We start from the raw sequence: 20,147 nt of genomic DNA, 5'->3' as shown, positions 1-20,147 counted from the left end.
TTCCCATATTTCTGCTATCAAAAACAAATTAGGAGATACTGTCATTCACCATGGGGAAATAACTTAAGTATTTCAAGAATATAACCCATAAACACCTCCCAACCAGACAAAATGTTCAAGCTATCTCAACAAAATTCAACTATCACGACTCAGTGACCTCATGAATGTTCCCCATAACCAATACATCACTGTTCTAGAAATATGGGAGGCAATCAGTTCACTAAAGTTTGTGAAAGCTTGAGGACCCAATGGCTTTCCTACAAGCTTCTGCAAGAATTTTCAAGATACTCTAATTCTGCACATGGTAACACCATACAAATAGTTAGACTACTATTTCTGGAGAAATCTTGGGCTCAGCTTCTGAAACAACAATCTCAGTCACATACAAAAATGGGAAAGATCCCCTAGGGATTAACAATTACAGACCAATTTCCTAATTAAATGTAGACTGTAAAATATACACAGCATACACAAATATACACAGCACTCAGACTGGAGAAGATTCTTCCCAGAGCGATCCATTGTACCCAAACTGGCTTCAAATAATATTAGAATTTTTTGCCATGTAATTGAGAACGCCAAAACACTCTCCTCCTTGACCTTGGATGCAGAAAAGGCATTCAATAAGTTTGCCTGGTCCTTCCTGCACTCAGTCATGCACACGTTAAATCTGGGAAGCAATTTCATATGAATGACCTTTGTGCTATACACCCGACCTTCGGCTTGCATAAGAGTTAATGGACACTGCTTCAATAAAATACACCTAACACAAGGGACTAGACAGGAATTTCCCTTATCTACACTATTATTCCTCTTAGCTATCAAACCACTACTTATTACAATAAGGAAGAATAATTCCATCCAGAGCATCCCCTTTATGAATGACTCCTATCAAACTGCAGCATACGCAAGTGATATCCTAATCTTCTGCCAAAATATGGAGACATCATTATCTGGGATGCTAGCCACGATTACCCTCTATGCAGAAGTATTGGGATACTTGTTAAATATAGACAAAACTTTAATTTGCCATCTCCATTACCTCTGTTTATCTTCCATAAGTACTAATACCAAATTAAGGTGACAATCAAACAAAATCAAATATTTTGGGATACAATTTAAACATAACCATGATGACACAAAGAAATATAGCTGAAGAATCCCTTACCCAACAAGTTAAGGGCTTACTCTCCACATGGTCCCCACATTTTCTGACATGTGGGATAGGCTAGAGATCTTTACCCTGATGATTGCCCTTCAAATTAAATTTATCACCTTCATGTTGCCTCTTCTGCTCTCATCAATGTTCTTCAAAACCTCAATAACCTAATATCAGACTTTTTATGGAAATATAAGAAAAGCAGGATTGCCATGAACAAGCTCAGAATACTTAAATCCAAAGGTGGAATTAGCCTACCAAATTTTTATGATTACGAAATCGCCTTTGTGATCAGACAAGCCACTTGGCTGATTTATCCAAAAGAGAAGGACAAACTCTTTGGGACATTCATAGAAGAGGATCTCTTAAAATCGTTCTTCTTAATTTCAACCCTAACAACGCAAAAATGTAAATAGAACATTCCTATTCCATTATCAAAGATACTATCTGGTCCCTTCAAACCATAGACAAAAACTTCAAAAATAGAATCCAAGGTGCAGAATAGACATGTTATGTTATGTTATGTTATGTTATGTTATGTTAATATCATTTATTTTGCGCACAGATGCTCCAGCTAAGGAGCGTCCTGGCGCAAGGAAAAGGTGAACATAACACAACGCAAAAGGAAACAGAAAAGTGCAAAAAGTCAGTATAAGAGGAATTAAAACAAGTGAGTTTTCACGGCCCTATGGAATGCTAATAGATCCTCCAACAGGCGGATTTCCAAAGGGAGGGAGTTCCAGAGAGCCGCAGCTCTCACACGAAAAGAACGACCGCCCATCCGGCTAAGCCTGAAACGCGGGATAACCGCAAGGGATTGCCCAAGAGATCTAAGAGAGCGAGTCGGGACATAGGCAGATAAGAGATTATTGAGAATCTCAGGTGCCGACCCTCTTAAAATTTTGAAGGCAAGGCTAAGGGCCTTAAAGTGGATTCGACTTTTGATCGGTAACCAATGTAGGGACCGCAGAGTATTGGAAATGGGACAGGACCTCGGCAGACCTACCACTGCTCTCGCAGCCGCGTTCTGTACGCGCTGCAAGCGAAAGGTCTCAGATTGGTTAACTCCCAGCAGGAGCGAGCTGGCATAGTCCAGCCGGGAGATAATCGTCGCTTGGATAACCAACTGTCTCGTCGGAGCATCAAAAAATTTGAGCACCGGCCTTAGCCCACGCAGGACACCAAAACAGCATGCCGCCACTCTCTTAGTGTGGGTAGTGAAGCAGAGGGTGTGATCTAACCACACTCCCAGGTTTCTAAGTTCCATCACTGGTGTAGGGGCCGGCCCTTATTCCAGAGGCCACCAGTTGTCCCCCCAGCGATCCGCTCCCCTCCCAACGATCATCACCTCAGTTTTTTTCGCGTTCAGCTGGAGACAGTTGTTATTTATCCAGCTGGCCACCTCTCTCAGCCCATCTCGGAACCTGGGGGCATCCTGTTCGACATCCCCGCTGATCGTGACCGCTAGCTGCTCGTCGTCGGCATACGAGACCATGGTTAGGCCCCACTGCCTGGCGACATCAGCCAGCGGCCGCACGTACAAGTTGAAAAGCGTGGGACTCAGCGAGGAGCCCTGAGGGACCCCCAGGTCCAGCTGATGGAATTTGGACTGAAAAGGAGGGGTGGCAACGCAGAAGGAGTGATCGCTAAGGAAGGAACGGAACCACTGCAGAGCAGAGCCACAGATGCCAATGTCCTCCAGGCGGTGCAGAAGGATGCAATGGGACACCGTGTCAAAGGCAGCGCTAAGGTCTAATAAGATGAGCGCTGCCGTTTGACCTGCATCCAACACACTCCGCAGATGTTCTACCATTGCCAGAAGGGCGGTCTCCGTGCTGTGACCAGCACGGAACCCATTCTGCGTAGGGTCGAGGACATTGGCCCGGGCCATCTGCTCGGATAGAGCCAGGTTGACGTGAGCCTCCATGACTTTGGCCGGCCAGGGAAGCAGTGAAATCGGGCGGTAGTTTTCCGGTTTTAAAGGATCCAATGATGGTTTTTTCAGGATCGGGGAAACCACCGCCTGCTTCCACTTGGCAGGAACCGTACCTGAAGTCAAGGAAAGGTTAATCAGCGAACACACTACAGTGCGCCCCTGAAAAGAGGGATCTCTAAAGAGGGCAGGTCTGAGCGGGTCCGCAGGAGAACCGGACTTGACTCGTTGTGCCAACTTGACAAACCCATCCCAGGAAAGAGTAGGAAGAGAGTGTAATGGCGGGCAGCTGCGAGGGCCATTCAGAGGAATGAGTGGCAGCGTCGTACTGGGGAACGACTGATAAATGGTCTTAACTTTCTCCAAGAAGAAAGCGGCCAAGGTCTCACAATGGGAGGTAGAACCGTCCACTTGCGGATCTGCTCTCTTAGCCATCAGATTTTTGAGGGCTTTGAAGATAGTCTTCGATGGATTGTGGCTGTTACGGAATTCCGTCGCATAGAACGCCGCACGGGCTCTGCAAATAGCTCGATGGTAGAGCTTGACGGAAGCCAGATACGCGTTTTTTTTACGACATCATACGTCTTCCGCCACTCCCTTTCTGCCCGTCTACATGAACCCTTCAGAGCGCGGAGGGCACTGTCATGCCAAGGACTCGACTGCCTGGAGCTGGATTTACTTGAGATGATGGGCACCAATACGTCGAGCGCCTTGGTAATCCAGCTGCAGAATTGGTCATAGCCCAAGGTGGCATTGAGCAGAGGGCCTAATGGCTCTTCAGCCATGATGTAATGTAGGTCCTCTAGCCTAAGCTTATTCCAGTGCCGCCGAGGGATCCACTTAGGAGATGGAATAATGGGGGTTTCGGGGAGAGGTAGCCAAACGGACAACAAAAAATGATCGGTCCAACCCACTGGAGAAATAGCCAGAACTTGGACATCCGGTAAGTTAGTAAAAAACGGGTCCAAAATATGACCAGCAACATGTGTAGGTTGAGTGACAAGTTGGGTCAACTGAAGGGCCTCCAGATCCGCCAGAAAACCACTGATAGCCGAGGTCTGTTGATTGTCAAAATGGAGGTTGAGGTCACCTAAGATGCAAAAATTGGCGCAGTCACTAGCTAGCGTACTAACCGCCTCAGGGAAAGCTCCCCTGAATGCTACATCACTGCCTGGGGGGCAGTACACGACCATCCCAGACAGCGTGAACTGGGGACTGATGGTGATCTTAAACAGGGCGCTTTCGCACCCAGCAATATGCAGACCCGTCCAAGTGCAAGCAAAAGTAGATTTTATAGCTAGGGCAATACCTCCACCTCTGGACAGGGGGTTCCACGTAAAGAGTGAATATCCTGGGGGGCAAGCCAAATTAATTATGGCTGCGTCTGTGTCCTGGAGCCAGGTCTCAGTGATGATAAACAGATCTGGCTCCTTGTCAGTGATAAGGTCCATGATAGACAGATGATGTTTAACCAGGGATCTGGTATTAAGGTTTAATATCCGCAGACCATGAACAAGACACTTGCTCAGCTGAGGCGCACTTATGCCTTCCCGTGGGGCTGCAGAGTTGTCATAGTCCCGAATACCCACTGGCTGGTCGAGCGACCATCCTTTGCAGGCACATTGATAGGGGCCACAAAAGGGATGGTTAGGTGCAGAAACGCACAGCGGGAGGGACTGCCCAATCGCCCAGAGCAATGCACTGGTGTAAACAATCATCCTACCTCCCAAAAGGTGCTAACCGGGAGGGGCCCGCTGCGCCCAGCGCGTCCTTAGCGCGGCCGGGCGCAGATGGGCAGGACTTTGGCAAGACTCCAGCTAGCGACGGCGTCCAGCTACGCGTTCCCGCTGCGCGGGAAAGAGCGACTTTAAATAGGCGGAGAAATGGTGGGAGGAGCGCAAGGACGCTCCAAGATGGCGCCCACCAAAAGACCAGCGCCCCAAGCCAAAATGGCGTCGATCGTCGATCCCCGGACCACCCTCAGAACCCGGACCCACCAAAACGGTGGTGTATTTTCCAAAATTAAATGCAGGTATGAGGGGGGGAGAGAGCCCAGCCAGTTCCACTATTAATAGCTGAAGAAACAAAATAAAATAAAATAATCAAGAATTCAAAAGCAAGTATTTTTAAAAACTAAGCGCTAACAAACCGCGGCGCGGTAATGCGGCACCTTTTCCAGGCTGCCCGCTGCCTAAAATCGCCTTAAATAGGCGGAGAAATGGTGGGAGGAGCGCAAGGACGCTCCAAGATGGCGCCCACCGAAAGACCAGCGCCCCAAGCCAAAATGGCGTCGATCCCCGGACCACCCTCAAAACCCGGACCCACCAAAACGGTGGTGTATTTTCCAAAATTAAATGCAGGTATGAGGGGGCAGAGAGCCCAGCCAGTTCCACTATTAAAAGCTGAAGAAACAAAATAAAATAATCAAGAATTCTAAAGCAAGTATTATTAAAAACTAAGCGCTAACAAACCGCGGCGCGGTAATGCGGCACCTTTTCCAGCATCCATCTTAGTTAATACAAATATTAAAATAGACGGAACTGGTTTGTCCGTCAATCTGCCTATGTAAAGCGCTCTGATACCCGATTGGGTCTTGTTCACGCTATACAAAACTTTTTAAAATAAATAAATACCTTCAATAATGGAACTGTTGGGCAGAAAAAGGCATTCTATACATCCAAGGTTTGGGCTCATCTAAGACACCTATAACCTTTGCTGAACTACAAGCACTACACGATGTAAGTAACTTGGATTTTTACAAAATCCTAATGCTAAAGGTTGCTTTAAACAAAAACAGGAGAACACACATATCTGACCTCATTAGTAAATTAACAAAAATATCTACCCTACCACATGTGGCAGCGAAAACATATAAGATCTTAAACTCTAACAACTCAAATAAGAAAATCACCTTAACAATTCAGCGCAAATGGGAAGAAACACCTACATGCTCCCTAATGAAGCATGGGAAAGCATATGGAAACTCTCCTTAAAATAATAAAATATCCCGCATCTTATCTCAGGGCGAACTATGGTCGCTCCATAAAGTATACTGGACACCCAAGAAACTCTTTAAATTAGGTCTCATAGACTCAGATCTATACTGGAACTGTTGCAAGGCATCTGGCTCACTCACAGATGTTTTTTAATGCGAGTACTGACTCTAAATCACATCAATCCTAAATTCATATTCTAAACGACCATCAGCCTCAGCTTGTACGTGATAACCCTAGCCCCTTAACCCTTCTCTAGAACTTAATTCGAATGACCATTGCCTCCTCAACCTTTTGTGAACAAAAGCAATCAAAATATTCTCTGCGGATGGAAAAAACTGAATATCACCCATCACAATTGGTGGTTCTGAATCTGCTTTGCCAGAAGTGCTGATAACTCAGTAACCAACAAATGTGTTAACCCCTCAACCTCACACAGGCTTTGGAATAAAGTTGACCTCTATATCCAAATGATAAAACCCAATGTAATACAGTCAAGGCTAGTCACATATCATGTCACTCAGAGCCCAGATGATATGACACTAACACTTCCTTTACACAAACCACGGAATGGATTAGAACATCAACCACATCCCACTCCTCCACCCTCCCCTAACCTTTCTGTCTCTTCTTGATAGCTTCGTCTCTTTTCAATGAAGCCATCAATAATGCTCCTCACATACGCATACTGCTTTCAAATGCCTTCTGAATATCTCATGAATGTATAATACTTTCAACCTATTTGAATTTATCATGCCTCAAACTACTCTTGCATATATTCATTAAGTAAATGATTATAATAAGCAAAAAGCAGAACAATAGCCTTGAATCCAATACGTGTTAGTACTCTCCAAGTCACCCTGCAATAAAATTCGATAATACTTTTTATAGGAGAAAAAGATGCAGCAAAAATACTGGCCTTTGTCAATATTAACAACTACACAATATTTGCATTATATGCCCTTTAAGTTCCCCACTTACAATGCAAACCTCATTTCATGATTCCTTTTAGAGGCACTTTTTTAAGAGTACAGCTCAGCTCTGCCAATGCAGTCTTAGAAATGGGGTTCTCCGGTTGAAAATGGTTTCCAACGTTGTCCAAGTAGGGACCCTTCTTCCTAGTCAGGGTAAAGAGGGGATACACCTAAAAAATAACCCTTTCTAACCCACTTGATAGCATAGCTCAAGCAGACAGGCTTATCTCAGAGTGTAAAGCATTTGTGGACACATAGAGTAATACAGTGAAAAAACTACAGAATGGATACCACTCTAGTTTAGAAAAATAAGTAATCTTTATCTAAACCAAACAAGACTAAAACAAGAAAAATCTACAGTAAAGTTATCCAAATATGACTTGTAAAACGTAGAAACAGTTTTGTCCGTAGCAAATTATAGATGCAACACTTTCAATAAAAGTAACTTGGATGCGTTAAAATCAAAAGCAAGAACAGATGCAGGGAATGTGATGCATTAGTTCGTTACGCGCAGGGAATGTGATACGTCGGTTCATCATTCCAGGGGAGGTGATGCGTTGGTTCCTTACTGCCATGCAGGGGAGGTGATGCGTCGATTCCTTACTGAAGGGGAGGTGATGCGTCAGTTTCTTATTGCGCGGGAAGGACATGTGGTGGTTTCATACTGCGGCCCCGGTGTCCTTGTAGACTTGGCACCCCAGTGTGATGTGTGAGGATCGGGGATGCGTCAGCAGCAACGGCACTGGGTCGGTTTCTTCAGCCGTGGTCCCATGATGCGTTGGTTCTTACAGCTGAACAGCAAGGCCTGCATCGGAATCAGTGATGTGATCTAGGATTCTGTAGATTGGTAAAATCGATGTGGTGGGCGACGATTTCTCCAGCCACAGGCAGGCGATGCATCAGTTTCTTCGGCGATGCATCGGAAACAGGTGTGGGTGCCTCACGCTTCTTGTCGTTGCATTACTTTTCCAGCTCCCAACAGCAGGAACAACCTCCAGAGGCCCAGAAGAGCAACAGGCACCTCTTGGCAGGTCAGAACACTCTGAAAGGGAGTTCAGGGGAGCTAGGGGTGAAGTCTTTGTATCCCTGAGACTTCAAAAACACAAATCAAGCTCTACTTCAAGCCCTTGGAGATCTTCCTCAATTACGGGACACAGCACACAGCAAAGTCCTTTTCCTTTCCTTGGCTGAAACCACCACTGCAGTCCAAGCCCAGACAGCACAGAGCAAAGGGGCAGTACTTCTACTCAGTTTCTCCAGCTCTTCTCCTTGGCAAAGGTTCCTCTTGAATGCCAGAAGTAATATAAAAGTCTGAGGTTTGGGCCCCACTTTTTATAGCACAAAATCATCTGGTGGCAGAGAAGCTCTTTGCCCAGCCAAAACCAGTTCTGTCCTCTCTGGTGCAGCTTCCTCGCAGGAGGTGGAGACAGCATTGTCAAAGGCAGACCAGGCCCCTTCAGGTGCGAAAGAAGTCTCCTCCCTCTACTCTGAATGCAGCCCAGGTCTATTCAGCCCAGCCCTGACTCACCCTGGAAAGGCATGACACACCTCAACCACCAAGTGTCTGGCTGAACAGAATGCACATCCCCAGTCCCTGTCACTCCAAAGCCAGACAGTCAAAGCACAACCTAGCTGAGGCACACAGGATAGCTAAACAAGAAAATACCTAGTTTCTAAAAGTGATATTTTCAAACACAGAATGTAAAAATCATCCTCACTAAAAGATGCATCTTTTTATCCTAAGGTCAGGCATACTAAACATTATCTTCATATCTTGTCTCAATGGTAAGCTATATTTATAAGATGTTATAAATAAACTCCAATTCTATCCTATGGGAACGATAGCCTTTCAAAAGTGAATAAAACTAATTTGGCAGTACTTCACCAACAGGGCATGCCACACATCAGGACTTGTCCTACTTTTCACATACAGTGCACCCTGCCCACAGAGGTACATTGGGCCTACCTTAGGGGTGACTCACATGTAGGAAAAGGGAAGGTTAGGGACTGGCAAGTGGGTGCACTTGCCAAGTCAAGATGGCAGTCACAACTGTGACTCTGAAATGCACTATCCCAACAGTGGGAAACCTCACCAAGCTGCACACTGGAACTAATTTCAATATTAGTAAACTTGATTCTTAGATTTTCATGTTATGATTTTTATTCATCGTTTCTTCAAATTTCTTATTTCATAATAATGATTGCAAATGCATTTCGGGGCTTGCCCTTCTTCAAGGGACTGTTTTTCTATTTTAAGACCAAATAAACTCGTGTGCCTTCTTCACATTCACGAGTACTCAAACTTTACGGAGCAGAAAAGATGCCCGTAGGCACATAGTATTCCATTCCGTGTGTCAAAATTTCAAATTCAAGTGTATCAGCCGCGATCCTTCTCGGGGCCCGTGGTCAGTGCATTTGAAATCATTATTATGAAATAAGAAATTTGAAGAAATGATGAATAAAAATCATACCATGAAAATCTAAGAATCAAGTTTACTAAAATTGAAATTAGTTCCAGTGTGCAGCTTGGTGACATTTCCCACTGTTGGAATAGCGAATTTCAGAGTTATTGATTACCCTCATACTCAGGAGGGTCAGCCTAGCAGCACCTACCTACATTTTTACCTGGATTATTATACTTACCACAGAATTGCGACCGTTCATTCAAATAGTGCAAATAGTCACAACTGTGCACAGACACTGCAGTGGCAGGTCTGCGTTACCTTTGAACGGCTGCTTGTGTTGGTGGAACAATCGGTGCTACAGGCCCACTAGAAATATTTGATTTACAGGCCCTGGGAACCCATAGTGCACTGTACTAGGGACTTTTTAGAAAATCAAACAATCAATCATGGAATCACCAATCCATAAACACAATTTACCGGAGCACTTGCACTTTGGCACTGAACAGCAGTGGGAAAATGCCCAAAGCATCTAGACCAGCAAAAACAAAGTCTAACACAATAAAAATAACAGGAGGCAAGGCAAAAATACAGGAGAAACCTAAGCCAATGATGCCGGGTCTAACGTGTCTGTTAAAGAAAACCATATTACAACAACAACACCCCCGAAGAGGAGCAAGGGTCAAAGGGAAATGTTTAGAGACCTAGCCAGATTCAATCCCCCAAATTCAAACTTATTCAACACATAGAAAAAACTGGTGGTCTAAAAGAAGCCTCAGCAGATTTGCTTGAGGTACCGACGGAGAGGGCGGTGCCTCCCTATACCTCAGTCTGAGCCAGGTGAGGTGAGGCCTGATACCTCACACGGGATAGGTTTGAATAACCATCTGACCTGTGTGGAGGTATTGTACAAGTTCACAACTAGTCGAATTGTGACAACTTTATGTTTTTCTTTTTATGCACTTTTGTCTTTTGTTAGTCAAATTGCACTAAATGCAGTAGCTTCTACTTAAAGGTCCTGAAGAAAGCCGGGGTCTTGTGACCCATATGGCTGAAACTAGTAGACCACTACACCCGGCAGATTGTGGTTTGCTGCTGAGTCTTTTTTAATCTCACTTTCACTTATTGTTTATCTCTGCACTGCATCAATCGATTGATTTGGTCAATTGTTTTTCTTACTGGTTCCTCCTTACGCCCAGTCCACCAGTGTTTGGCTTGTTGCCAGATGAACTGAGGTGACAGGGGCACTTTGGGAATTCCAAAGGATGACACTGGTCACGATGGGCAGTTGATGGAAATCCTTATTTCTTTCTCCCCTCCTCAGGTTTTTCTTCTGTCACAGAGTTACGCATATGTCAACTATGGTAGCGATCATGGTCTTTTGATGTGACGAGTTATCAGATTTGACTCTCTTCCATTCAGCCTCTGTAGTTTTTATCTTCTATTAGACCACCAGTTTTTTCTATGTGTTGAAAAAAGAAAAACATATTCCCAGCTTTCATGTTGCTGCAGCTCATAAGGCTTTGTGCTTGAGAAGGCCCCACACTGGCATGTCTGTTTATCTGTCTAGTGATTAGACTGCACTCGAGCGGCAGCCTGACGGTGTGTGTAGAACAGAGTTCAGGTTAATGACAGGTACGTCTTTAGAAGAGAGGTAGGGCAGTTGCTTAGCATGTGTATGATGGGAAGGGTACAGAACATGGGTCTTCTCCAGTTTATCTCTCGCCCTCACATTGTGATGTCAGCCTGTCCACATGTGTGGTCCTGTCAGATTGTACATTAGGTGTCCAGACATTTTCTTATATATCTGAGCACTAATCAGCAGTATATAGTAGCTTACACCATCATGTGCATTTTCAAAGTTGTGCTTTAAGTAGCAGGGCAATGTTTACAATATGTGAAGTGATCCTAGTATGGTACAATATTTATTTATTTATTTATTTATTTATAGTGTTTTGTATAGCGCGTACAAGACCCTTGGGTATCAGAGCACTTAACAGGCGAGAATAACAAATAGATAATTGTAATAGCAGTAATAACAACAAAATATATATGAGGTAGAAGGCAAAATAATGAATGTACATGCTTAGAGATATAAGAAACTTAATGTCTGTGCAATTAGCGTTGGTCTCAAACCAAGCTCTGTGAGGTAGGGTTATAAGGTATTCCAGTGCATATCAGAATAGTGTGGGTAATAAATAAGGTGAGGTAGAGGTTATATAGTCTTATCTGTGAGATATAGTTATCAATTCACAAGTATATGAGGTAGCAGTATGTATCTAGCCTAGGCTTGAACATGGACACAATCAGATGTCAGGAGATGATCTTCTAATATTCATGAAGTGGACAATCCTCTGTGAGCGTAAATTATTGTCTCAGTAGTCCGTAAGTTTATCTATGTAGGGAATTTACTCATCAAGTGGCTCTTAAGTTCTCGTTTGAATGATAATGAATTTTGAATCTTCCTGATGCTTGGCGGGAGTGAGTTCCAGATTCTGGGGGCAGCTCCAGAGAATGCTCTGTTGTAGGTCTTTTTCTATGTAAAGGTGTGTTGTAGGTCTTTTTCTTTTTTATATGCACGAATGGCTCAAATGGAGAGGCTATGTGTAACTTTTCGGAACTTCTGTGTGTGTACACTAGCATACGTGCTTGAGGTCATTCACTCTAGGAATATTTGGCATTATTGCTAAGCAAAGTGCACCACTTGATTTATAAGTGATTTTTTAGACACCATGTCAGGTCTGGTATGGTTCATGTTTCCGGTAGAGTTACTGCTTTCATCTACTTTATGTAAAAGAGAGTGGAAGTTAATTATGTGTTAAAACTTTCCTTCCATCTGAGAGCTAACACACTGTCCGGTGATTAGATGCTGTGTTAAAATGCCTCAGTAATAACATAGCATGACTAAAGTGCTTTGACTTTCACACTTGAAGTATTATCTAGGTTTTTAAGTGAATGATGTCGTTCTAGGCATGCAGTGTTAATGATGTTCCACACATGAGTTCATGCTTGTCTAACACTGTGACCATTATTGCCACGTTGTTGCAATGAAATGGTTGTTTTGCTTTACCTTAAGCCATGGCATTTGTGCTGGCGTGTATCTATAAACAGACCGGTTGTAAAAAGTGGTAGCAAATTGCACACCAACTTTTTGTGACCCATCTTTAATTTTACGATGTAACCTAAATACTTATAGGTCGCATTGCAATGTTTCCATTCGTAAAGGATCGCAGGACAACATGCCTAATGAATATTAATTAGGCAGGTCACTATTTGCAGGCCCAAGTTATTGTCTGCAAACACAAGGATGGCGACCTGGAAGTAGCAGCACACCTCTATCCCTCTGTTTGCATTAACATTGATGGTCTTCTGATCTTCTATACACCATTCCAACAAGTCTCCTGTTATATTGTTGATTGATTCAGAATAAGAATATATGGTGGAGATGATCCTAGGGCTAAAATATTATTCCAAGTGGGATTCTTGCACATGCAGAAAAAAGACTGAAAGAAATGCAGATGTTTCACCAGAAAGGAGAACTGACATCTTTTTTTAACTCTATGACACAAGTATTAAGATTCTAGTTGATTTGTAGGGAGACTTCTAGCGACTTAAGTAATTGCAATGTCATGGTGGTTGTCCTTGGTATCCTGGTGGACAAAGCTTTCCAAGGATAGGCAGAGTGGAGCTATGGTGACAACTGAGGCCATAGTCTTACATACTGAGAATGATGCACGAAAGAAAATGGCCTCCCACAGCTAGTTGACTGAAATCAATACAGACCTGTCAGTATCTATTGCCCTTAATGATTATCAGAATCATTCCTTATCTCCCTAAAAATGAGAGGTTAATACATTTGCTTTAGATTGGCGCCCTCATTCTTGTCTCTTTCACATAAAGTAACCATATACACAATTCCGATACTCACCACACTGCTGTGTGGCAAGGATGCTGTTCTTTGCCGATCCCTGTACAGAGGACTGACATGGCCAGTCCTGTTTTGCCAAAAACCATGGAAGTCAAAGGTCTGGACATTGATGAAGTCTAAGTCTCTGTTGAGATATAAAAGAGAGATTTCTGATATTCTTGCATCCACTGAAACACATGGTAAAAACACATGCACAAATTAAGAATAGATATGTGATACTGTTGTAATGTGATTGGCTGTTTGAATCACTTGAGTGACAGCAAGATAACATACGATGGTCAGGATCAACTAAAATATCTGCACTGCGCCCTGTTCAATGTCATTTGTCGAGGGTTACGCACACCTGCATTACTTTCATCTGTTTGTTTGCCTTACTGTAGACATTCTCTTTGTCACTGCTCACTGTAATGCTTTGGGTCCATGGCATTGATGTATACATGATGGTGTCACTCCTAAGCAGTATTTATGGAGCGCTTTACGTGAGCACCAGTTAGATTACACAATGAAACGTTAATTTGTTTTGCTTTTTAGGCATGGGGAGATTAATTTATATGCCCAGAATCACAGGAGGTTGAGCCAACGCGATAATCTGGCCTCGTTCCACAGCCGACAGCTCAGGCCGTAACACAATTACGCCGTAATTTACATATACAAACCTATATGTAGAATACGGCTTTACTGCATCCATCCCAATATAACGTGCATTGTATGAGGTTATCTCAGGATTCACGTACTACCTCAATGCTGCTCAGCACACGCGGACTTTCCGAACCTATATGTAGAATGTGACTTTACTGTATGAATCCTGCTCAAAAACTGCTGTGAAGCGCTCCAATACCCTCTGGTCAGGCTAGCACTATAAAAAACTCCTCAAATAAATGAATAAATAAACACCACATTACAGAGCCTTACTTTAATTATTTATCGGGTTTTATAACTTTTAGATTACACTTTCTAAAAGGGATCATCAGAGCAATATTCAAACTAGCAATAAAGGACAGCTAGGATTAATTATTGCAAGGATGGTAAAGAAGGCAAAGGCTGTAGAGAGAAGTACAAGCAAAGCAAATCATCCTAAGAAGTACATATAGAAACAGAGTTAGAAATTGATTTACTGAGAGGCAGAACACAGTACAAAAGTTATTGCATAGGATCCAGAGAAATCAATGGTGGAATATCAAGTAAAGAGAGTTTGCGTAAGAACAAAGTACAGGAAGGGGCAGATCAAGGTGTTATGAGATGAGAGTTTAACTTAAGTGGGCCATCGAGCCAGTGGCTGGATATCAGTACTGACCCACAGTTGGGTACAGGATTAGGGCAGACCATTATCAGGTTAGTGAGACGCAGGGTTGAGATCTGCACGGTTTCAAAAGAGATAATCAGTTGAACATTCCTGCTTTTCATCTGAAGACACATTCCTTCAGTTGAAGCAATATGCACTAATAGAGGAGACTGGTACAAAGCATGGCCTGCAGCATCTGATCTTTGCAAGAAAGGCTGGCAATTGATGGCTTGACTTCGCTATTCTGGGATCTCCTTCTTCTAAACCAATATTCCAGTAGTGTATATTTAAATGGGTTTTAACTTCTATGAGAGACAGGTATTCTTTAAGGTAGGGAGAAGCCTCTCTTCAGCAGTAGCACATGCAGGTAAGTCCAGGCAGGATACATTATTACAGAGGTGCACAACGTTGCGTCTCATAAGTTCTTGCCAGAAAATTTTGAAAACAGGTCACTAAAATCATGATATCTGATGAGAAATTTGAGTATTGGAAGAAGATTAGGAGTAGTATTGAAATTAATTGAATTGCCACTCTTTGGCCGAGCACTACGTAGACCATGAATCCTACCTACAATTCTGGAAATTATGCCAGAAATAGCGTGTCCAATGTTAACTATACTCACTGCAAGCCACTTTGCAGTATACCTTTTTAACTTTAACTGCATTTTGAGGATGGCAAGCAGAAGAAGTGTTTCTGCAAGACTCCCTGGCAAAAAATACTGCCATTTTCAAACAAATTCTGACCATCAGGTCCCGTTTTTTCCTGGACATGGCTGGTAGGCTTCAAACATCTAATTGTCAGATTACTGGATGTGTCTTTCATTTTGAATCCTTACCAGCTTGCTTGAAATGAGGTGCAATAGCTGGATGAAAACTGTACTGCGTTTCCCTTTGAATTCACATATAGTGTAACATAGAGTAGAGCACTCATGCATTTTAATTCTGTTTTATGGTCACAGCTTCACACATTTATAGTGTCTGAATGGCTTGAGAATTGCAACAAACTCCGCAAAATGCCAAGAGTTGGGAGAATCATACATGGGTTTCCATCAACCTGACACTGATTAGTCTCAAGATCCGGGCATGGATACTGGGAAGACTCTGACATCGTGGGTTATATTGGCTATTTGGTCATTTTTGCACTGCAGGTGAAGGACATTTTCATGCTACAATGTCACTGGATGGGTGAATGACCTAAATCCAAATCTTGTTCTCACTCTTTATCTGACACCCGTTCCCCAACTCACACCACCCGGTATTCGATTTGGGCAGAATATACTCAGCTCAGAATAAACTCGACCTTGATTTTGAAGGTGTAAGGCCTTTCTGCATTGTCAAACCAAATCTTGGCCATGCTGATGGAGCTCACCTGGAGATAGCACTGATCTCATAACCTGAGATGATGGTTCCTCTCTCTGAAGCCACAGCTGCGCTGAGCAGCAGCCGGTCTCTCCCACTCCGCACAGCTTCTTCATGAAATTCTTTTGACAATTCCTGAAATCAGTCAGATTTAAAGAACATTTGTAATTGCACTTCTAATTTGTGGTCGCACTTCTAAGGCTCATGTTCACTCTACATGTGAACCTCCAGCCATTACATAAAATACAAATAAAGCTTTAGATACATGCTGTCATATGGACCCCGACATAACAGCATGAACTAAAATGTAGGTAGGTGCCCATCTCCTAGACTTTTGCTTGATCCCATGTTTTAATATCCTAACTTTTTGTGTGTGTCCTAATCCCAAGACCTGTGTCCTTCCACAAGGTGCTGGGTCACAGCAGAATGAGCCGATTCCTTGTGGGTGCAGAATTCAAAGGCACAGTCACCATTGTACCAATCAGAAGATATTGTCTACCTGCTTTCCCTGTTTAACCCCTTGGATGCTCATGACGAGCTGAGCTCGTCATGCAGTACACTGGTCGTGCGCTCATGACGAGCTGAGCTCGTCATGAACAATGGTAATCAAAGGTTCTCAGCACAGGAGGGGAATTGCTGCAGCAGTGATGGTGTTAAATCTGTGCAGTTTGTTGTGACTGGACTCCATTTCTTCCCCCTTGACTGTAAGAGCTACATGCAAGCTTGTGCTTGGACGCGTGAAGGGTGGGTTGTTCCAATCTTCTGGACACCTGTGTTTGCCTAGCCCTAGATACCGCATGTTGTTCCATGGGTTTAATAGTAGCCATAACATGAGCTGCTACCTCCTATTTTCCTGCATGCTACAGGTGCTGAGAACTTTCCTTATTCAAAGCCAAGAATTTCAGGCCACCTACTCCATGTTATGCTCAGAGGAACTCAGCTTTGCAATGTGTGATAATATCAGAGAACTGCAGCCACTGTCCACCTCTTTGCAATTCCCCACTAGATTAAGTGTTGTAAGACGTCTGAGGGCAGATAAGGATCAGTGACGACTTAAGAAGCCCTTGGAGAGAACTGCTTCTGCAGACATGGATTGCTGAGCTCCCCCTCCTCTGCCCTGGTGTTCACAAGCATGCAGCCTAGCCCTACTAGTTGCCCTAGAAACGTGTTGCCTTAACAGTTCATTGAGTGCTCCCACTTTTATGTAACACATGGCACATCTGACTCCACTGCAGTTAGCTTGAGAGGCAAGAGTTTCTGGCTGTGCTTGCTCATGTGGTCCCTGCTTTCCATGTGTACCTAGGCCTGCGAAAGGGCAGAGGCTCTCAGACTGTTCCTGGTAGCTGCAGATGTTCCCACTGTACTGACAGTCGTATTGTCTGCTCCCGCACAGGACTGAAGCGCTGGCGGGTGAAGGCCCCTAGCTTTTGCCTGTCTGTGCAATATGAATACAACTGAACTAAGTCAAACTACTTTGTGAATGCTCATGCCTGAACTGCACACATGTGTATCTTCCCGCATCAACGCTGTTGTTACCAAAATTCTTTTGGTGCATTTAGACTGAGAAAACAGAGAGATATTTGAGATTACTCCTATCCTTCATATTGGAACTTGAACTAAAGAACAATATGATGCTACTTAAACTCTATTTGTTTCAAGTTCAGTTCCTTAGTAAATAAATTCTTAGTTCTTTACACAAAGTTGCAAGATTCACCCAGGACAGTATATTCATTGACCGTGACAAGTGCTACATGAAGTTAACACTTTACTCTTCAACAACCTTGTAAGCCTTGTCTGTTGGATATTGGTACCTTGCTGAAACTCAAGGTACTAGACAATTCACTGAGATTGCAGTAGTACCTGACCTCTATGGTTTCAGGAAGCACCAACCGGAGACCCTTATTTTTCCCAAAAATCTTATTGAGCAGATCAAAGGGGTGTAAAATACATAGTCATCACGATACTCAACAGGAGTTATAACTGACATTTTCCGATCAATACATCTTATTCAATATTCAAATAGAACCAACATGGATTAAATACCAAGAAATTAACTGAAAGACAATGGCAACAGTAATCTGGCTGTAATTTACATTATTTGTACGTAAATAGATCTTACTCATTTATATTCTAAAGTGCTGGACTATTATATTGACAAGAGATAAGGGCACCGAAATTATCCGTGACCCTATACAATTAGATAAAATCATCATAAAAGCAAGAATAGTACCACTCGTAATCCACCAATATTTTGTCTGTATCCTTGACTTTGGACCACTACTTAAAACAGAAGCTTAACCATTCACGATATGTGCAAAAATTATACCTGCAGAAATACTGCAGTGTAAAAGTGCTGTTTTGCCTCTTTTAAAAAATTTTTTTAATGCATTTCAAGTGTGTCAGAAAAAGTGATATGTGCTATAATGCTCCCCGGTACTAAAGTGCAATATCTAGAAATGTTATATTCCCACCATAGTTTTCGAAATTTTCAAAGAACTTCCAGACAGCAGTACATTTTCTGGTTGCACCTACCCTCCTAGCATATGCTTCTTCAAACTTCAAGGTTTGTTTCATCTTGTTAAACCAATTAAAATAGGAAGGTACGTCTTCAGACCTCCAATTCTGAAGAATTAGAGACCGAGCAACAAGGGAACAAATCACCGTAAAGGTCTCTTCTGCTTTTGTCAAATCAGTCCTCGCTCTAGAAATGCCAAAGAGTGCTACCTCAGCCTCTGGATCGAGCCTCTTCTGAATTGCCTGGTTAATAGCAGAGATTATCTCAACCCAGAATACCTCCAGTTTTGGGCATCTGACGAATGTATGAAGCCAAGCCCCTTCCCCTTCTGATTGACATCAAAAACATTTATTATCCACTTCTGGATGTCTTTTACTAATAGTTTTAGGGGTGTAGTATGCCAGCCACTGAGATAGAAAAGCCATCCTTTTAACATTGGCTGCTCTTAATGCCTTACTTCCTAACTGAGCTATGGACTGCCACTCTTGGTGAGAGAAAAAGCAGTTAGCTTCCTGTGTTACTTTTACCAAGAATTCTTCAACCAAGGGGGGCTTGTTACATTTTCTCAACTGCGAATACCAGTTTCCAACCCCCCTTAATTTGGCTCTGTACAGTGCACTGACCTGCTTTGTTGGAGCACCGTTTACTGATAGATTATATCTATTGATAACATTTACGATCTGCAGATACTCCAAAAAAACGAGTTTAATATGACCACCATATCTATTTTGGACCTCTTGCCAGGAAATTACTTTATTGTTGATAACAAAGTTCCCCAATTTCTTCAGACCACAATCCTTCCATCTTTTCAGCTGACTAAATTGTATTTGGAGACCAAGGGCCTGATGTAGGTAATCCCAGATTACCGATTCTTAAATACCGAATCATACCGATTCGGTATTTAAGAACTGGCAATCGGGATGTAGGTAAATTTACAGAATCGATATGATTCGGTAATTAATGAATTGGTATTTACCGATTCTGTAATTGCCATTGATTCCTATGGGCCTTGAGACCTATAGGAATCAATGTCAATTACCGAATCGGTAAAGGTAAATACCGATGCGGTAAAATTACCGAATTTGCAAGGGGGACAGGGTGTCACTTTGACACCCTGTTGCACCCCTGATTCTGGCTTGTGTGCCATGCACAGGTGTACATGCACAAATGTGCATGTACACAGGAATTCGGTATTTACCATGACATAGTATAACAAATTCTTAAGGGCCGGTGGCACTGTTTTCTCTTTTTATTTTCTTTTTTATTTTTATTTTGAGAGTTTGTGAACACATTTTACACAACAAAATACAATTAATTCCCAATGCAAAATGCAAGATACGAAATCCAGCATACATAGATAAATAATGATCGCGGGTACATCAGTAGCTACCAATAATATATAAAGAAAAAAGAAAGAAGAGAAAGGCAAGACTCTAATTAATTAATTAAAAGATAACCATTCTTGATTTTTGTATCTCCACACTCATAGTTCTAGATAAGGGAGAACTATACAGAGTATTGGCCCAGAGGAGGTTTGGCATACAGTACAGAAAAGCCTAAGGCTAAACAGTTGACATCACACTCGACTGACCCCTCATCCTTG

The 20,147-nt window shown here is 42.9% G+C and overlaps 1 protein-coding gene across 1 annotated transcript in view; it reads right to left on the bottom strand.

Moving 5' to 3' along the window:
• LOC147712845 (chitotriosidase-1-like) overlaps nucleotides 1-20,147 on the bottom strand; it is a 165,326-nt gene that overhangs the window by 47,605 nt on the left and 97,574 nt on the right. The window contains exons 6-7 of the mRNA XM_086923515.1: nucleotides 16,040-16,164; nucleotides 13,390-13,513 (exon numbers count right to left, since the gene is read on the bottom strand). Coding sequence (XP_086779641.1) covers nucleotides 13,390-13,513; nucleotides 16,040-16,164 — 249 coding nt within the window. The remainder of the gene's footprint in view (nucleotides 1-13,389; nucleotides 13,514-16,039; nucleotides 16,165-20,147) is intronic.

This window comes from Lissotriton vulgaris, chromosome 5, assembly GCF_964263255.1.
Source record: "Lissotriton vulgaris chromosome 5, aLisVul1.2, whole genome shotgun sequence".
Taxonomy (NCBI): Eukaryota; Metazoa; Chordata; class Amphibia; order Caudata; family Salamandridae; genus Lissotriton; species Lissotriton vulgaris.
The sequence above is the reverse complement of the archived record's forward strand: the minus strand, read 5'-3'. Positions and strand labels throughout refer to the sequence as shown.